Source organism: Netta rufina, assembly GCF_964035555.1.
Source record: "Netta rufina genome assembly, chromosome: 1".
Taxonomy (NCBI): domain Eukaryota; kingdom Metazoa; phylum Chordata; class Aves; order Anseriformes; family Anatidae; genus Netta; species Netta rufina.
In genome coordinates this window covers 137,178,290-137,199,730 of record NC_140123.1, presented here as the reverse complement: position 1 = coordinate 137,199,730, position 21,441 = coordinate 137,178,290, and the positions used below count along the sequence as shown (strand labels likewise).

At 36.5% G+C, this 21,441-nt stretch overlaps 1 protein-coding gene across 1 annotated transcript in view; it reads left to right on the top strand.

The window, feature by feature from the left end:
- The window catches only part of LOC311215703 (potassium voltage-gated channel subfamily KQT member 1-like), a gene marked incomplete at both ends in the record, with an annotated part of 528,691 nt that overhangs the window by 99,846 nt on the left and 407,404 nt on the right, over positions 1-21,441 (top strand). Inside the window, one exon of the mRNA XM_084297010.1 lies at positions 10,154-10,268. Coding sequence (XP_084153136.1) covers positions 10,154-10,268 — 115 coding nt within the window. The remainder of the gene's footprint in view (positions 1-10,153; positions 10,269-21,441) is intronic.

Below are 21,441 nucleotides of genomic sequence, written 5' to 3'. Positions count from 1 at the left end.
TTTCTATGATCTAGAAATGTCTTTCAAAACTTCGATAGCATTGGGTACGCATAATAATGCCCATTTAAAATGTCTTTTTTATATTTCCAATTTAGAATTTTACTAACAACAATTTACTACTGTAATATGTCTTCACATGCAACATTTAGCAGTTATGTATTCAGAACAAATGTATTTTGAGATAGAAAGGGAGTATTCATAAAATACCGTTTCTTCTTTTCATGTGCAATGTACAGCATAAGCACAACTGGAGATTTAATTCAAAACCATTCAAATCTACTGCAGTCAGTATCTAAGAATATTTTTTTTCTGAGCTTGCTTTAAGATTTAGAACAGCCATATCACCATTTTTCTAGTCAGTACAGAATAAGCAGATTGGTAAAAATGTTGTGTTTCTTGAATTCATGACTAACTGCTAGTTAATGGGAAGTTTTAATTGTGTGTTGCAAAGAACTGCATTAAACCAGGAAATGGTTGGTATATTTCTCTGCAGTTACAATAATTGGGTTTTGTTTTCTTGTGAGTCAAAACATTGACAAAAATTCGAAGATGTTTCCAATATTACCGTCGCTGCAATTTGTGTGCTTTGACCATTAACAGTCATGAAAAATAAAAACGTTTTCAGACTGGTTTATTTTCTTTAATAGCTACACTAAAACTGTACTTCCTTTTTAAAATAAACATTTTTACTATAATGGCAGTTCTGAATCCCATAATGGAAAGTAACTCTATTTATATTTCATGATATGTTCCCTATGTGTAATTCTAAGAGTTTGTATGTGTTAAGGGCTCTCCCTGCAGAGTTAACACGCTGCCAAATTACATTTCACTGGCTGTTAATTGTTGCATTTTACAGTCAATTCTTCTTGTCTTTTAATCTTAAAAAAAAAAAAAAAAAAAGTTGTTGTAGAAGGATCACTTTCAAAGCTATTTTTGTTTTATTTTCACAGACTGCTCTTACTTTATTTTGTTCTCCAGAATAACTGAACTAGTAGTTCAGTAATATTAGTAGCCTTAGTAAGTCAGATGCGTTAGCATAGGTGATTTGAATTTAATCATGATTGCTGATCTCTGAACATATATGTCATTTCCAGCTCTGAAAATGTGTTCAAACCTCTGTGGACACAATGATTGTCCCAGATAACTGTGTGTGTGTTTGTTTTAAAACACAAAACAGTAATAATAATAATAATAATAAACACCAAAAAACATGACTGCTGTTTCAGCTAGGAGAAGAAATACTTCTCAAAGTTGAAATGGGTCAAAGCACTCTGCTGTAGAATACCGAGAAATGTTTTCTGGACATTTAAATACAATTTTCTTCGTTAGATGGTTTCCTAAAAGTACCCAGTCCATATTCCTCTTGGACCACTTGTGGTAGCTTTTGGGTTTTATATATGCACGAGAAGTAGCTTGCTGCTGACAGATGTCAGCAACTAAGTCTGTGGTGTTTCAGCTACCAAGTGTTAATGGCAAACATAAACCACCGTGACAGAATTGGAGCTGTTCCGTGCATTTGCCTAGTTTTTGAGATGTTTAATGCAAGACTATATAGCATTAAGCTAGTAGGTTTGCAAAGAGGGAGAAACAGAAGAACTTTGTGCAAACACTCTTGAGAGTCCTGATAGGAAACAAGGAAATCTACTCGCTTTGAAAACTGATGTAGGTATTTCTTGTTCATAAAATTGATTTTATTCAGATGGGGCAATCTGCTATGTGGAAAATTAATAGCTAAGCTGTATCCTCTGTGTAATTCACTGTGTGTCTCTGAATGCTTCTCCTCCCTCAGCCCAGCTTCTAATCAGGAAACTGTTTCCTGCATCCTCTTTGCTCAGTCTTAGCCATTATTACCATCCATATGAACCACATTCATTTGAGTTACAAAGCCTGCTTTTTTTCTCTTTAGGAGAAATAGTTTTCATTAAAAGAAAAAAAAAATAAAAAAAAAGGCATTACTTACAATTTTCATGAACAGAACCCAAGAGAGAAGAGGTGTTGAAGCAAAAAAAAAAAAAAATAGAGTCAGCATTTAGTTTTATGTCCTCATAGCAACCTAGAAAGAGCTAGCTACATGTGATGGGTATAGTCTCTGTATCTTAATCTGAAGATTAAGAAATAATTCATCCACAGAAATATTTTGTCTCTTGATAATGGGAAAGTCCTTTGGGATTCAGCATAGACCTACTGTACTCCGACAGCTTTGTTGTTGGGCCCTTTTAGTCCAGTCAGCTCAGTAAGTTAGAGGACAAAAGTCCTTACAGGTGAATTTTGATGTAGCAATTGGAGGCCATAAGAGCAAGTTATGCATAGCCATGGGAAAAGGTATTTGGCTGGCAGACTTGTATGTACTGCTGAACTGCCACGTGCTTTCTCCTGAGAAAGGCAGGAGGCTGAAGGGAAACATCCAGGCAATTGAACCACATATCTAGTCATATAGTATGTATATTATTTGCCAACATGCAGTGTGACTAAATGATGACAGTGGAATGACTTCAGCTCATTCACAGATAGCTGCATTTAGAGCCATTTCAAAAAAGAACATCTGACACTTTTTTTTTGGAACAACTTTCTGAGAAGATATTAAAAACAGCTTCCTCTAGGTTTCTGTTGCAGGTCATTCCTGTGAAGAGAACCAAAAAACAGTCCTAGGCATGACAGAACCAGAAAGGTAGAATTCAAAATTGCTGGATTAGTAGCTCTTCCTTAGCAACACAATTGTTAGATGTTTAATCAATAATAATAAAAAAAATAAATAAATCTATTAGTGTGTTCAGATTAAATTGGCCAGGGAAAATCCTTTGTTAAATTACTGCTTTGAAGGGGACTGAACTGAGCGCAATGGAAATCACAGCTCGCTGTCTGAACAGATACAGTGGCACCAATTCTGCATGCTTCTATGCTCCATTAATCTCTGATTCTCTTCTGACAGGTCATATCTGAGTATGAGGAGGTACTTACAACTCTGTGCAATTGGTCACTGACCACTTTTCTGAATCTATCAACAAACCTGCTTGTCAGTTAATGCCAAACATTACACAGGTTCAGTAGTATGGACATTCACCTGTTCTGCAAGTTTTTTTTTCGTATAAAAATACCTCACTAAATGTTCCAGACTAATATGTTCAATTGAAAAAAAAATAATGATTTTGTGCTGAATGTACTTTTTCTAAAGTAGTCCAATATTTATGGTATTATAGAAAATGATTTTGCTTGTGTGTGTGTGAATATGTTGCATCCTTCTTGTTTGTTAGGTCTTACAAGGATGTTCAGGCAGTCAGGTAGATAATAGCATCTTCATATGCATTTGAACATGTTTCAGTGTTTTCTGTCTGCATGTTTTCCAGTACTATATGCATTTGTGATTTTGAATTGTGTTGGCACTCATTTGCATCTCTGTGTTGTCCCATTAGACATGTAATGAGTGATCATGGTTCCCTGGAGTGTAAGTCAGTATGCAATTTGGCCTACAGGCTTATCTAAACAGAAGAATGTAAAACAAATATAGTCAGCATTAGTGTATTTTGAGTGCTGATTGTTTTAAATCAGATACACAGGAAACCAGATGTTGGCATTTATCTAAAACACTTGCAGCCAAACATGTAACTAAGTACAGGAGCGATAATGCATGGCACTTTTGGCATATGCTTAGCAATTTGTAGCAAATATGAATCTATTCTTATTCATTAGTTCACTTTATGAGTTAGTCCTTTATTTCTCTTCCACTTTATAACAGATGTTTTATTCATTGTGGTCTGATTCTACAGGCTTTCAGTCAGCAAAATCAAATTCAGGGAGAACATTGTCTCTACTGAAAATAAATTTAGATGTCTAAAATTGGGGACATACTGTGCCTTTTTTTTTTTTTTTATTTTTAATTGTAGTGAGTACTTGTAGCTATCTGAGCTGTGTATGGGACAATCTTAGTATTTGATATTTTCAGATGGCTTACATTTGAGTACTCAGGATTTAAAATCCTACATTCAATGCCAAGATTTTGAACATTTCATATGAAAAGCTAAAATAAAAATTGCTCTTTCTTATTTAGGCTAGTAATGAGTACACTCCTTACACATTAGTTTCACAGTAATAATGAAGAAAAGGTCTCACAATATAATTTGCATAATGAAATGATTCCATCTATGCTAATGGTATATTTTGCTGTATTCTTCCAAAGTGACTGCTCAGATAAACCTGGACACCATTTGACTGCTGAACTGAAAAATAATAGCAGATTGAAATCTTTTATTTGCAAAGGCAGGCTGGTAGTCAGGTGCCAGACATTTATAGACCCCTTGTCTTTCATAAACCATTCAGTTTCTTGTTTTATGTGGAAAGTAAAAATTTGGAAATGTTTTGGTCTAGGTCCAAAACTAGTTTGCTCTCTACACAGCTTTAAAAATGGCAATTTTCAGGTAGTGAGGTGATAAGAGTTCTTTCTGCAGGAAAGAAGACAAGGAACAATGTTGCAATATCACAGGTAGTTTGTCCCTGTGGATGGAGGAAGTATAGTAACCCCATGCATTTTCTGTCAATGTACAGCCTTACATATAAATTAAACAGATCACATTCATGTCTTAGACATTCATTATATAGAGTAGGAGAGCCTGGTGTTAGGAAAGAGAATGATTTAACAGTACAACTTCAGATCTGAAAGTTGTTAAATAGTTGACTGGCAGGGTCAACTTTTAGTCTGGGTTGAACCTACATAGCATGCATGTAGAATTAAGGTACATGCATTATAAATTTAATGCAGATCTCAGAGACTGGACTGACAGTCATTTTTCAGAGAGGCCTCTTTTTCTCTTCCTCCATTGACTGTTAAGAAATTAGAGCTTTCTGATTTAGGCAGTGAATTTTGCTCACTGAGTGAGCAAAAATTAAGAAGTTTTTTTTTTTTTTTTTTTCTTAGAGCTATGTCATCCATAGTGTATGCTATGCACATTTTCTTTTAAACTGATAACTACTGTGGAAATAATTTAAGAAAACAATGAAACTTCTTTTGCAAGTGCATATGCAATTTAAGAAATTAAACTGTACTGAATGTCTGTTGTACCAGAAAACTGGTTTTAGGCTCTTGAAAGAAAAAAAATATCTAGACATTTGATCTCACTGTAAAGAAGCTGATAAGCTTTGTTTTCCATTGCTAAATATGTAGCTTTATTTACAGATCAAATTGTTTCTTTATTTTAATATTTCATTTGAAATTGTTAGTAAAGAAAAGTTTTATTAAAGCCTACAGAGTGGTTGAGGTATCAAAACAAAACAAAAACAAACAAACAAACAAACAAACAAAAAGATGATTTGATAGACAAGGATCTTAGTTTAGATAAAGCTAAGTGGCATTGCAAAAATCTCTGGGTTACATTTGGGTGTGTTTATTATGTTCTCACCATTTTAGGAAATAGCATTAAATAAAAATAGAGAAGTGTATGAGGCTTACGTTTTTTGCTGTTCCATTTGAGTTGTTTTGTTTTATGGATTCCCATGTCTGTGACACTTATTGATGTTCCTTGTATGGTTGTAGATATTCTATTTTGTATTTTCAACTCGCTGTTTACAACTGTTCATGCTCAGAAAATATTATAAATCTTGTAACTGAGTAGGTACAGCTTTTTCATGTCATAAATAGGGTGCAGAAAGGAAAGATGGCTTCTCTTCTTTCCTCCATATTTTTTTGCTTCACTTCCCTGCTTTTCTACAACAGAAAAACAGGATTCATTTCCCATAAAGTCAGCCTGGAAAAGGAAAGGTTATTAAAATAAATGTAGAGAGGGAAGATGTAGTTGTTCTGGCTTGGTTTGCAGCTGTTACAGCCTTACCATATGTAGTAGCTGGACCTTATAACTTTGGATTTTATTTCTGGAAAACATCACTGCCATGTGTTGAATGTATTTTAATGCTCCATGTTTCCTCAAAATGAAAACATTATCATGAATGATTATTATGAATTACTTCATTGCTCAGAAGCTCATGGCTTCTTGACATTCAAAAAATGTTTTCATTCCTTTTTGTGCAATTCAGGGAATTTTGATTTATGATTGAACATTGCTGTTTAAATGACTTTTGGAAGTTCACTCAGGGAATGTGACAATTACTTCAGAAAATGAGTTGTTTCCAGAAATAAAGTTTCAGATAAGGTAACTGCTTATGACTCTGCCAGTCACCTTAAAGACAGAAGAATATTTGGAACAAGGGATATGATACTTGCATTTACAATTGATTCTGATGTTTGGATGTGTGGATCAGAAAACATTATTAACAGGTTAATATTTTAAGCAGGAACACATAATTAAGGGGTGGTAAAAGCATAGTATTTAGTATTAAGTAGATCTTATTATTAGGATTACAAAGATAAAACCCGTATTGTCTTATAGTGGCTTAATACTAAACAAAACATGAACCTGAACAGACTCCAACCTGAGTCAAGTGTCTCTGAGAGTAGTGGGAAATCTTCTAATATCACAATACAAATGTTAATAGAATCAGAGCTGTGATTTCTGCTTGAACTTGCTGTTCAGGAATAGCACTTCTATGAAAAGCTCTTCTTTCTGTTAGTATTTGTGGATGCTAGGGGAAGGTTTTTGAGATAAATCTATTTTGTAACCAAACATGCAAAAAAATTATTATGCCCACAGATCTGTGTTGGGAGCATGGTGGGAGGGTGGGGAGGGGGGTAGGCAGAGAGAGAATGTCTGTGACATGACACAAATACTTAGTTTTATGGAGCAAAGTGGATGTCTTCCATTCAACTAATGAAACGAGGTATGGAGTATATACTACAGAGCTTCTGTTGTATCAAGTATATAATCACAGCCCAAAGCATTTTGTCTTTTTCAAAATGATCGTAGGAATGAAACATATGTGCAATATCTGTGGGGTGAGACTGTCATAGATGATCATAGTAAAGTCTTCATCAAACAGAAAATTTGCCTGTGTGTGTCCCCTATGTAAAGAGGGAACAAAAGCTTGCTGTGATTGAAGATTACCAAGCACCAGCTGAGACCATTAAGCACAGGACTATATTTGCCACATGACTGCAGGTATACAGTCAAAGAAGAAGGGGCTCCAGGTGACCCGTGAAGTAAGAGCACAGCTGCTTTGTAGTGCTCAGCACAGAATGAGGAGAAAGTGTGGGATTCAGTACTGGCATACTACTGTCATATCTCTCTTCCTATAAATATCAAGTTATGGGGCAAAAAGCCAACGTAGTACTGAATGCCTCTCATAGAAGGAATTAGCAAGCAAATGTAAACAGTTGAACAATCAGTTTTCTTTAAGAACCGTGGATGCACATTGTGGACAGCAGTGTGTTGAGACATGGACACTTCCAACTGATAGTGGAATAGATGGTGGATTGCGACCCTGGGCTTCAGGAGAGCAAACTTTGGCCTCTTCAGGGATCTACTTGGAAGAATACCATGGATAAAGGACCTAGAAGGAAGGGGTGTCCAAGACAGCTGGTCAATATTTAAGCATCAATTCTCCCAAACTCAAGATTGGTGCATCCCATATGGTAAGAAGGCAAGCAAAGAGTGCAGGAGACCTGCATGGATGGGCAGGGAGCTCGTGGAAAAGCTCGGACAGAAGAAGGAAGTTTCCAGCATGTAGGAAAATGGATAGGCCACTTGGGAGGAATATAGGGACACTGTCAGAGTATGCAGGAAAGGCCAAGGAGGGAAGTATGTTCCTACGAGGAAGGCCAAGACCCATTTGGAATTAAATCTGGCAAGAGATTTCAAGGACAAGAAGGGCTTCTTCAAATACATCAGTAGAAAAAAGAAGACTGGGGAAAACTTAATAAATGAATAAATAAATAAATAAATGAAAATTTCAGACCTTGGAGACAAAGAGAGGAAGTCTGGAGAAAAGAGCACATGCTCTTGGTCGAAGAGGGTCAGGTCAGAGATCAGCTAAGCAAACCTGATATCCACAAATCCATGGGTCCCGATGGCATACACCCATGGATGCTAAGGGAGCTGGCTAATGTTATTGCTAGGCCACTCTCTGTCATCTTTGAAAGGTTGTGGATAATAGCAGAGGTGTCTGGGGCCTGGTAGAAAGCCAATGTCATGTCAGTCTTCAAAAGGGCAAGAAGGAGGACCCAGACAGCCTCACCTCCATCCCTGGAAAGGTGATGGAGCAGCTCATCCTAGTGGTCATTTCCAAGCATGTGGAGGATAAGAAGGTGCTCAGGAGTAGTCAGCATGGATTCACCAAGGGCAAATCATACTTAACCAATCTGATGCCCTTGAATGATGAGATGGGTAGATGAGGGGAGAGTGGTGTCTGTGGTCTACCTTGACTTCAGCAAGGCTTTTGATACGGTTTCCCATAGAATCCTGGTAGACTCACTCAGGAAGTGTGGCCTAGATGAGTGGATGGTGAGGTGGATTGAGAACTGGCTGGATGGCAGTGCTCAGAGTGTTGAGCTCGGTGCCACAGAGTCTAGCTGGGGGCCTGTAGTTAGCACTGTCCCCCAGGGGTCGGTACTGGGTCTGGTCTTGTTCAACTTATTCATCAACAACCTGGAACAGAGTGCACCCTCAGCAAGTTTGGACACAAAGTTGGGAGGAGTGGCTGATACCCCGGAGGGCTGTGCTGCCATTCAGAGGCACCTCGCCAGGCTGGTGGGATAGGCTGAGAGGAACCTCGTGAAGTTCAACAAGGGCAAATGCAGGGTCCTGCACCTAGGGAGGAATCACCCCAAGCACCAGTGCAGGCTGGGAGCTGGGGGCTGACCTGCTGGAGAGCAGCTATGCAGAGAGGGGCCTGGGAGTTCTGTTGGACAGCAAGCTGACCATGGGCCAGCAATGTGCCCTTGTGGCCAAGAAGGTCAACGGTATCCTGGGGTGCATTTGGAAGAGTGTTGCCGGCAGGTCAAGGGAGTGATCATCCCCCTTTGCTTAGCCCTGGTGAGTCCTCACCTGGAGTATTGTGTCCAGCTCTGGGCTCCCTGGTACAAGAGGGACATGGAGCTACTGGCGCGAGTTCAGAGGAATTCTAAGATGATTAGAGGACTGGAGCATCTGTCATATGAGGACAGGCTGAGAAAACCGGGCCTGTTCAGCCTGGAAAAGAGAAGACTAAAGGGAGACCTCATCAATGTATATAGATAGCTGAAGGGAAGAGATCAGGAGGATGGAACCAGATTTTTTTCAGTGGTATCCAGTGAAATGACGAGAGGCAGTGGGCGCAAACTGAAGCATAGGAGGTTGCAGCTGAGTATGAGAGGGCACTTATTTATTGTGAGGGTGACAGAGCTCTGGGACAGGTTGCCCAGAGAAGTTGTGGAGTCTCCTTCTCTGGAGATATTCAAAACCCACCTGGATGCCATCCTGCACAGTGTGCTCTAGATGATCCTGCTCAGCAAGGGGTTGGACTAGATGATCTTCAGATGTCCATTCCAACCTCAGCCATTCTGTGAACTCGGACCTGTACTTCATGGAGACGAGTATTTGCTCAAACTTTTTAAAACAATTGTTTTTCGTGACTTACAAGGCTAGTTGCACTTTTACAGTCTGAGTGAAATCCTTCATTTGTTGGTTATTGTATATATTCTTAGTATGTAGTGAAATTTGTAGCTTTCCTCTGTGTTGAACTTAAGCAGTACGTTCAAAGGGGCAGTACCATCTTTGTTATCCATTGTAGCTACCCTGCTGAGTTTCCTGAGTTCAAACACCTGAGGCTTTAGCCTGTGAGAATTTTTGAACAGGGATGAATACAGGGATCAAATAAAGTACTCAATACATAATGCAGTTATATGATGAAAACAGTAAATTTAAAGAAGGATTTCAGAGAAATTTAACAATACATATCAGGTGATATTAACTGCAGTAGTGAAAGTCTGAATATTTCCATCTATTGGCATGTCCACATTAAAGTTATAGATAAGGTGAATTTCTGCTTACAAGTAGGTAGCTCTCAAGAAGAAAAGGTTGTTTTGTAAGAGGTTCCTGTGTATTTGAACTGTATATGTGCAATTATGTATTTTTGTATGGCATATGTTAAGCATTGATTTCAGTGATTCTGACCAAAAACAGCCATGTGACATATTAGGACTATTTCTCTAAATTACTGTATAATATCATAAGGGAAATAGTTTGTATATGTTGTCACCCTAATGTATTATGATCTCTTTGATTTATTTGTGCAGTGAAAAGACGTTTAGAAGGGAACATCCAAGAAATGTCACGAGCCAACAGCTTCACTGATGACATTGACCTTATAACAGAAGAGTCACCACTGCCAGCTGTATCTGATGTGGCACAGTAAGTGGAACAGTAGCTTTCAGTAGCTTTTTAATTGATAATAAAGCACATTTGTTTTTGCGTCGTATTAGTGTATTTGTCACTGAATAAAAGGAGTATTCTTTGACAGCACTTTAAGTGATTATGAGTTTAGGTAACTGTATGTGAATGTTTCTATAATATGCTTAGCTTTAAGCATATTGGAAGTAGTCAGACGTTTGCAAAGAGAATTGTCATATAATGGGTGGCTTACTGTCTTGGTGTCTTTTATTTTTTTTATTAATTATTTTTTAAACAGATAACAGTTCCTCATGCTGTGTTTCACAGAGAGGCTTATGCTTTGTAGAATTCTGAAGTGCTCCTAGTATGTTTAATCTATAAATTGATTGGAAACATGAATTAAATACTTATGCATAAATACAACCTGAAAATGTAAAGTCTACGTTATGTGTAATATTGTAAGGAAATTATGTTGAAAAAATACGAAAATTGAATTATTGAGGAGATACTGATAGTGTCTGGATTGACCAGAACAGAACGTCCCCATTACCAGTAAGTTTGCTGTGATAGTTGAGTGAACTTCTAGGTTGCTTGTCTCAGATCAGGGAAATGCTTATCGCACTGTTTCTTGAAATAAGTATGTTAGTATCTGCATGCAGAACACCTGTTTGTGTTTTGATGGGATCTCGAGTAACCTTGATGTTTTTTTTTTTCTGTGCAATATACAGAGGATAGAGATACAAGGGGATAGAGAATCTGGAGTATTTCAAATTTGAAGTGGAGCAATATAGAAAGGCCTGGATGGACCAATGCATCTAGATATCATTTTCAGGCTTTATGTTATATGCAGAAACTGTTGCAAACAATGCTGGTGAATAGAACTTGTTTTAGCCATAATGTATGCCCTGAAGACATAGTAAAGCTGATGCAGCTTTGTGAAGATCTAATTATTGTTCAGATGTTATACTAATGTTGATTTAAAAACTTGCCAGAGTTAACACTTGCAAAAGAGCATGGAAACGTCATTGGGAAAACCTTCCAGTAAATGCTTGAATATAAAATTATTTTTTAAATATTAAGATAAACTTTTATTGAGTTCTTTCAGATAGAATGTTGGAAAAGATCTTGCACATCTGTCCCTCTAGTGGGAGATAAAATCTTGTGTCAAATTCATGCATATGTTCCACCTATTACTGGGCTAACAAATTGAAGGATACTCTGCTGCTGGAAAATTTTAATGTTATTTTAGTTCAAAGTTGCCCAAAAGAAAAATAAGAAATAAATGTACAATGTGTTTGTCAATCTAACAAAAAGAAACCAGCGTATTAAAATTAGTAAAAAGTGCAGGTCAAAGAATGTTGTGCTCTAAATTCGCCGACTTGTTCATTTGATTCTTACTATATGATAGGAAAATGAAACATTTACAAGAAAAATGGAATTGGAATTCAGAGCAGTGTGTGGGGCAAGACAGAGTGATTAAAGACATTTGCAAGCACTTTATAGGAGAACCAGTACGTGTTGTGAGCTGTTATTTTGACTTCAGACCACTAAGTTAAAGGTGCTGAATTTGTTTTTGAAAACAGAGGTCAGCAGGGTTTAGCCATGGAGTTGGTGGAAGATTCTTGAGGATATTGTAAAAAACAGTTAAGTCATTTGGGTGATTTCATGTCCAAAGGAAAATTTTTAAGGCTTTATGAATCAAAAAAAAAAAAAAAAAAAAGTTTGAAAACACCAGAAAAAAAACACCTCTGGAAAACAAAATTTTAAAGTATATATTTATGTTCTTATGCCAACAAGACAGGATCAAGAACATCAGCAATGACAGAGGAAACTGTTTTGCATGGAAATGGCATTACATTCTATTGCTGTGTACTGTTTATCTGTTTATTCTTAATTCGCAGCGGTAGCTCTGGTATTCAGAAAAGGGTAGTCTACGGATTTAAGAGAGAAAAGTTTCACACTATTAATTCTATTTTTTTTTTTTTCAGTTTTTATCCATTCGAATTTCCTACTGCAACTATCCACTGAGGACTAGATTATCTGACTTATTTATTTTTTAAGCTATTCCATATTGGTTCCACAGGATGGACATATGGTGAAAGCTTTCTTCACCAGAAGTGAGCAAAGTTTGCTTTATGGCATGCTTGTCATCAGGCTAATATTCAGTAGATTTATTTCCAATCTGAGAAAGGCTGAAGGGCTTTTCCCTCAGAAATAAGGTGTTTAGGAGCAGAATGCCAGAACAATTAATGCTGCATGCTTCCAGGGGAACTTAGATGTAAAGAAAGCATTGAAATTTGTATTTCCTGGAGAACAGAAGAAAGGTTGTAAAACTGTTAGAATTTTTGTGGTTTTATTTTGTTATTATTTTAATGATATCTGCATAAGTTTCTTCACTCCCAGCAACTAAGATGTCAGGTATGGGAGGTGACCTGATGATAGAGGGTTCTTTAAATTTGTTTGACACCTGTAATGCTCCTAGAGATCCTGGCTGGAACACAGGACTGTGCTTGCTAGTTATGGTACAACATCAGGACTCCAGTCTCATGTTCTCTGACCTCCTGTGCAAATGTAGTGGGTTAAACCAACTGCATTTTACTATATGTGAGAGACAGTCTTAGGTTCCCAGGACAGAAATGAGGGCAAATGAAATGGGGTAAGCTGTTTATAAGTGTTGCTCTTAACGAGTACGTTTTGGCAGTGTTGGCTGCGAATTTATATAATACTTTTCTGAGATACAAAAGTGCATTTGAAGTCTAGTAGGAAAGCACTGAGGATGAGGGGTAGAAATGTCATGAACTGATTACCAGGATTTGTGACAATTCTTTTCAGGGGTCCCAGAACTATCCCAGATATGTTGGAGGATATTTTAGGGAACAAATATTGTTGCTTGTCTTCAGACAAAGATAATTATTGACAGCAGTATTCAAGACAAATTTGAAAGCGATGTTGCTCCAATGTGATTGCTTTTTGCATTTTTTTTTCTTCATATGATTACTTTCAGTGCAGGTAACTTATAGTGATTATATGTCTATTAAATCTATGGTAATTATACTGTGTTTTTATGCATGATATCGTGGTGCTTGTAATTTCACAACATGGTATTTTGGTCTAAATCAGAGAATTATGAATTGTTGCATTCAAATTATGCATTTTAAAGTCAGCTCACTGCAAGCAAAGATTTTTGCATTTGGAAAGAAACATAATATTATTTCTCCTGCTTAGTACAAGAAAAATTGGTTGTATTATGTGTTATTCTGTACAGTGCATCTTGCAAACTGCTTACATTTCTAGCTCATGTTAGAGTTAGAATGTGTTTCTCTTTTTTGTTTATTTTGTGTAAAATAAGGAAAGGAATAGTAGAAAGCTAACCAAATACATGAAAGAAAATATATAAATATGTGTAGTATTTTCAAGTAATGTGTTTCAGAGTTTAAAGTAATATACTGTCAATTCATTAATTCCTTTTCATGTGAACGTCATAAAAATATAAACAGAATGAGCCTGCAAATAAATATTGGTACATTAACGATTATTAAATTCTAAGAGGCGTTACATATAATAGATGTATGAATTTCAACTTCTGAATATCCATAATGAACTTTAAGCGTATAGAAAAACATGTCCAAAGTTACAGATACACAGATACAGATGCAGATCCAGATATAAATATATCTAAAAAAGGAAGCCAAATTACCATTTCATGTAGTTTCATACTTCTAAAATCAAACATGCTAGTTTTTACCTTTATCATTGGTAATTTTAGTTTACATGTCTGTAATTCTATTTAGTATTTTGCTGAAACAAAATTGCATTAAATTAAGAGGGGTCCTGATTAATAAAGATGTAGCATCTAATTTCTCATTTATATTGTGAACTTTATTGAAGAAGCACAGAACACAACTTTTTCTTTTTTTTTTTTTTTTTTTTTAAAAAAAAAACACAAATCTGTCATTTCTAAAACATTAAGATAATATGTATTAACTCTGTATTTTCCAGATATGCACTTACCTCCTAATTGAGTATTAGGTATACTTAGTGTGCTTATTTGTCTTGTCTTTTAGCAGAAGTATAAGCAGGTAAGTCATCACGTGTGCAAGCTTTCTGAATCAGCATGGCTTTTGCTTTGCACTTAGTTATATTATACCTAAACTAGCGTGCCTTGGAATTCATAATGGAGGAATATATATATTTTTTCCTATTAAAAGCTCCACTTTATTCTAACCATATAAACAAATAGTTATTTTGTTTTCTCATGTAGACATTGTTTCATGCTCTGGAATGATGGAATGCGGCTTTTTTTTTTTTTTTTTTTTTTTATTCCCTCCTTTGGAATGGTTTATGTGATAGAAATGCTTTGAGCTCATTCAAGAATAACATGCATTTGATTGTCAGCAAGACAAATTCTAATCCTAGAGTCACAATGCAGTCAGTGAATTAGGCAAAAATTCTTCCAATAGTAGAATTCAGCCAAAGGCGTATATGCAGTGAACCTTCTCAGTTTGCAAAGTATGTGAAAGTATGGCTTTCACACAACAGTTACTGACAGTATGCTGCAATGATGACAATTTCACATGAGATGCTTCTTTGTGAGGTCAAGCTGCCAAATGGTGAAGTTCTCCTTGCCTTCAAACAAGCGTCTAAGTTACAAAATAAATCTCACTGTATACATTTATTTCAAAACCTGTAACATTTTTTTTATTATTTTCTAAGCTGATATTTTGATTATTAAACATGAAATATCAAGTCTACAACTGTATTTTTTAATGCATGTGCATTACTCTCACAGTAACTTGTTTTTCAGGCTGGTTGGAAAATGGTGATGCCACCATTTGAGAATGCATCTTAAGTGAAAGCAAAGTTGGTTGTGATACTGCCCAGGTTTAAGCAGTTAATACAGCCAGTACTGGAATTCTCATGATAGTGACCTGTGCAAGCTTAGAGAAGGTGTGCTGTCCTGCTAGAAGATGGGAAGTGTCAATAAAATTAAAATGAAATAGCAAACTTAAGAATAGAGCTCAAGTATGAGATGTCTTTTTGTATAAGTCCATTTGCTTTGAATGGTTCACATGATGTTTTAGTTTCCAATGATCTGGGCAAAAATATGGGAAAATACAAAATTCCCCGAGCCAGGGAATGAAACTATCATATTTAATATATGTGGTTGTCTGAAGTTCTTGCTGAAGATTTCTGGCCCAGGTTCTTCGGTAAAATCCTCATGTAATTGTTGACCTGAGTGGAGCTATATTGATTTATACTGGCTGTTTCTGTGTTGTACAAAGTGGAAATCAAAATGATGTTGCTAGATATGAACATATTTATTTAATCATAAATGCTGTCAGAGTTGTTTATTTTCAATTTGTTAATGAGTAGTAGATTCTTCTGTTTTTAACAAGTTCTTAAGCTACCTTATTGCCTATAATATACTTAGCCGCTCAATTTTTCATTCTCTGTTGAGCAGTTAGAAGATGACTCCATCAGTGCACAGAGACACTACAAAGTAATGTTCTGTCTGTGCTTTAAATGTAGGAAAAAAAAAGAAAAAAAAAAAGATTATATTTGACTTATTACAGCACACTTGTTTGGTCTTTATGTTTCTAAATTAAATTCTACATTAGAAAAGGTTTTGAGGTCTAAATCTTGTGAATGTTATTTATGGAGCTGAAAAGTTAATTTTTATCACTTTGCTTTTTCTTGCTAACCTTGGCACTTTCCTTATATCACCTGATTATTTTGGCAGAAGTTGTAAAATCAATTCAAAAATGAATCCTTCTTCCATCTTGACTCAGCATAATGTATAGTGCTGCTTCTTTCTCCGTGACATTATATCTTGAGGCCTCTATTTCTTCCTAATTTCCTATTATGTGTACATGCATGTGACAAAGACAGAGGGCCTAGTATAGAATTAGGCCTGTTTGTAAAAATGGTATACATGGCAAATTCCTGTACCATTGTAACGGGTTACTTACTAATGAAGAAGGCAAGAGAGAGTTCCAAATGGCACTAAACAAGTGGCAAACTGTGATTTCTGTTTAAGTTTCTTATCCGTTTTTGGCAGGACTTTTGTCTCTTTTACCTGTCTGATGCAGCCCATCTTGTGTATCACAAGGTCTTTGAGGAAAGAGCTGATAATACTGAGCTCTGTAAAGTGAGTAAACTGTAAGATTGCTAATTCTTGATTTGTGTCTACAAGCACCAAAAATGCAAATTAAACCTATCATTCATATGAGTTTGGTATGTGACAAAGGTAAGAAAGGAGGAAAAAAATGCATCAGAGTGAGAGCAGAGACAAACCCTAGTGGACTTCTAGTCCTTCCTAGTTTGAACATCTAAGGGCAGCCACTTAAGCGGTCATTTAAACAACCCCCAGTTCAAACCAGAAGTTAAATAGCAGAGATGTGTTTTACCAGGTTCAAGCGACACATTCTTTGGGGATGGATATGTTGCTTGATAGACAACAAAATCATCAACTACAAGTCCTGTAAATCTGTACTAACAGGTACTTTTGCAGAATCAGAACTCCTTGAGGAAGAAGTAGGAACAGTAGAGGCTAAAATAATGGGCCCAAGTGAGCAGCTTGCTGAGATCCTGTGAAAGCTGCAACAGAATACAGCGTAACATGTAAGTAGATCTTGGAAGGGAGAGCACAGCCTACTACTGTAAATTACCTCAGATTAAGAGGCATGCAGCTATAAGGCTGCAGCCTGTGGCAATTCAGAGTTTATTTGGCTGAGAAGGAACCCTCCCCAGGACAGAACTAACTGTGACACAAAACACCACTGCTTCCAACATAAGGCCTGTAGGGTGACTTAGGACATGAAACCTTAATGTGGAAGTTGTTGAGGCATCATCTTTCATATGTCTTCTGTTTGTACCTTTTTGTTTTCCTTGGTACACGTTTGTCTTTACAAAGGAATAAATTCTGTTGGCCCTTGATTCTGTGTTTCAATCTATAGTAAACTAGAGGCAGGGACTATTAACTTGTGCATTCTACTAACTGGAGTTGTCACATGCTTTCAAGACTGAAAGGAGATTCTGGAACAGAAGGAGCAAAGGTTCTGCCACCATCAGAGACATGGTATGCTTTACTAAGGAGTAATGGATACCTTTTGTTGAGTCTGGGAGAGCATCCACTATATGTGATTCATTTTTTTGCTATTGTTGTTACTAAGATGAAGTTTTGCAAATGATATTTGTCTCTTTCTGGACTCTCCTTTGCTGTACTGGAACTTTGCAAGAGTGAAGGAGAGCAGTGAACATAACTTTCTCAGCCTTGAATTTTTTTTGCCTCCATCTGGTCTTCATGTTATGCAGATTGTGATGACAACAACTATTGACCATGAAAATATTTTCTATGATGCACACCAGAGTTAACCTTCCAGCAGGAAAGAGAATTTGGCCAATAGACTATATTGAAAGATTACACCAAGCTGGTCCCAGATAGCACAGTCTCAGGAAAAACATACACAGCGCCAGTTTTAACAGCAGACATCCTGTTTTTGTTTTTCAGAGTTCTGTGGTTTAAAGCTGTGGTGTTTAAAGCTCTTCACGCTGTAAGGAAAAGCAAAAGTTACAAATTCTATATGTCAGCATGGTTAAGAAACTGTGGTTGAGTATGCGTTTTGCAGCTCACTAAGGTCACGTAAAGGTAAATGTCAGTTGGTCTCTTTTAGCAGAAAGCAGTGTAATGCTGCAGTTCAGCAGTCATCACGTCAGCTCTCTTGGGAGGAAACCTTTAGAAGGTGAGATCCTCATACAATGACCATCATCAGTGGTAATTGCCATCAGCTGAACAGCTGTAGTAATAACTCTTCAGCTGGAACAGGCTGCCAGGGAAGTGATAGCTACACCTGTTCCCCACAGGAAAGTGGGGTCTTAATTACTTTTGATGAATTGAGAGTGAGACCAACAGTTGCTGTTCTTTGTGAGGCCCTGTAAATAACAGAGTCAAATCACATTAGGGAATGGTGGGTTTAATACAATACTAGCCAAAATAATTCTATGCAAAAGCTTAAAAAGTGTTTATGTACTTTTGCTATGTTCTTATGAATCAATCTGTATGTAATCTGGCTGTAAACATGGTTCACTGTCTCAGTTCGAAGTCTTGAAATGATGTGACAGAAGCATAAATAAAGATCTGAAGGTGGAAGTGATCAGATATCCATGGTTCCCCACCTTCCCCCCTCCCCTTATTTTCTTTTATTTTAATTTTAAGCTTGTAGAATGAAAAACAGCTTTTAGATTGTATGCGAGAGATTTTATCCACAAAATGATTAGCAGAACAAACCAACTTCAAAATGTGGTTATTGCACAATCAAAGGAAGTGGGAATAGAGAAAGAGGATATGGTTGATTGCCAAAAACTATAGAAGAACCCTGAAGAGGAGTGGAAAAGATAAGTCTTAGATAAGGCAATGCTTGCAAAGCCTTAAGCCCCGCAGTGTAGCACTCCATTCAAACAGGGAAAACTGAGACTCCAAGGAGGAGAATGACTTTGTTTCACGATTGCTGAATCCTGATACAAAAGGAGACAAAATAGGCAAATGAATCTTCACTGAGAAACAGAACCTTCCATGAGTATTGAGGATTAACTGAGGGCAAAGAAGGTACTCTTTCATCTGTGTTTGTGTTTGCTCTGGGTCACCTGGAAGAACAGAGCATGAAGTTGCTCCCCACTTCACCTGAAGAGGGATCTACAGGGATGAGGGGGCACTTCACACTTTTTTCAATGGAGTGGAAAATACCACTTCTGTTTGTAATTCATGGAGATATAGTCAAAGGAAGGTGCTCCGTACTTAGTCTTGGCATTTAGATTTTCTCCCTAAAAGCAAATTCAGGAACAGTGGTTTGTTTGTTTAGTCTAGTGGAAGTGATCGATTTATCGTAAGATTGACGTATAGGAAAAATGAATGGCTTTCTCCATTGCCCAGTGACAGAAATTTTATACAAAGTGAATGGAACAAGCTATAAAACTTATGATAGGTTTTAAAGCTTACATTAGAAGAGCTCAAATAAAAAGGTGCTGTACGTACCTTTATAAGTTATTGATCAGTACTTGAAAAGAAAAGTGTTTTGTCCATCTTTCAGCTTTATGTCAGTCTTCCAGTAGTTCTCTCCATGAAGTTTTTTATCAGGGACTAAGAATATTTTCTTGTTGGTCTTTGGCTCTGGTTGAAAATCCCCCTGTGAATAACTCTTGACACAAAGCACATTTCAAGTCTTACCGAGTTCTTAGTTTATTTGTGCAAACACCATTTAGCTTTGTGTTTTTATCACAACTTCCTTATATAGTTGTAACTTTCAGTGTAACTACAGAAACAGTTCACATTATCAGCAACAAATCTATAACACAGTACTATCAAATCTAGTAATGATAGTTATATTGTGTAGGATAACTGAATCTACTAAAAGGTATTGTTATAAAGCTATTATTACTGAGATAGAACGGAACAGCTTGGGTACTTAATCATCAACTGGATCCATTGTGCTGCTTGTTGTCCTTTTGTAAATGTTCATTGATTATCTTAAAATATTGCTTCATTTTTGAAAGTGTGATTGGGCACTTTTAATATCGTATAAATATTGCCTTTATTGTTATGGAGAAAGTTGTGAAGCAATAGTGGCTATCAACTAGCTACTAAAGGGAATGGTTTTATAAGGGGTAAAATCACCCAAAAAAAGCTGGTTGGTTGGCTAAACGTCAGCAGCAAGCTCAATCAGAGTGCAGGCTATTCCTGGATTTGTTATGGTTTGCCTACTTTCACCACAGTTACATTTCAACCATATTTTTGAAACCGAAATGAACTGAAGGGGAAAGATGAAAAATTTGTACATGGGCAATCCACAGTAACAACGAAGATAGGGCATTTATATCTTGTTTCCAGCTCCCTTGTTGCACTGTTGACGCTTACCAATCCTCCTTCTCAGGTACATCTAATATAGGTAGTAGTGATGCAACTAGTTCTGTCCACTGCATTATTAATTACTTCAAAGAGAAATTTGGATGGTGGTCTGACATTTCTGAACTGGAAAAGGTAGAATAATTAAATATCAGTTGACAGTAGTAATTACTAATCTGGTTGTATGCTTCTTACCATTATAAAGCCTGATGTTAAGTTACACTCTTTAGTACTTCCTATTTTTGTATAATTGTTTTTAATTTTCAACTTTCTAAAAAGGCTGTTTGAGGATCTATTTCGACCTCAAAGCATTTTATTAGCAAGTAATATGAAAGAAAGGCTGGCATTAGTATAAATTTACTCCATTATGTAGATTTCTCAGGAATTGACCCTGTTTTTGTTGTTGCTTTGGCTTTTGTTTTTAGCCTGAAGGGTAACTTTTCAGACTTACTTTTATTTTTAAGTGCGGATATTTGGCCAGTGGAGGGCACTGTACCATAGCACAATGAGAGACAGAAACCCATTTCTTTCTGAAATACGATTTATCGCTTCAACAAACTTAATTACGAACTTAATTTATAAGTGTCCGAATTTCTCCAGTGTTTAGCTGGCAAGTTGCCATTCTAAGGAAAAATGCTAGATGCACTTGAACATCAGTTTAATGAGAAACTTAACCAACCTCCAAAGACTGAATTTGGTATTGTGGTTATACTTTCTGGAAAACAAACTAGTGTAACAGCCCACTGAAGGTTGTCAAAATATAAGTAAGTGCATGTATCATGTAAGCCTCTGCAACCAATGGTTCCAATCTGATGGAAAAGTCTGAAGTGAAAAAGTTGTTTTGGTAACAAAAGCTCTGACAAAAAAAAAAAAAGTGTTGCATATCATTAAATTCTTCATAAGTTTTCTAATCACAGGATTTTACAGTCAGGATAGAATTTTTCATGAAGGGTGTCGTATGATCCTGAGATACATGGTTGAGAATTTCTGTCTTGTGAAAAAAATAAGTTGCAAAGGATGTATTTATTTATTTATTTATTTATTTTATAAAAGACTCATGTTTGATATACTCAAATTATTAATGTCAATCTCAGTAGCAGGGTAGAGAATGGAAATAATGCAACTGATTCATTTGTCTAATGTTTTTGAAAAGGATGTGGAGAGGAAGACTGGGCTCACAGTCTTTGTTGTCATGTTTTGTCTGTATGAATGAGGATAAAGTTGGTAAAGGGAGGAATCATTTTCTAAAGGTTTTGTTTAGGCTTCATAATATGTTGAGGTTTTCAGTTAAAGATT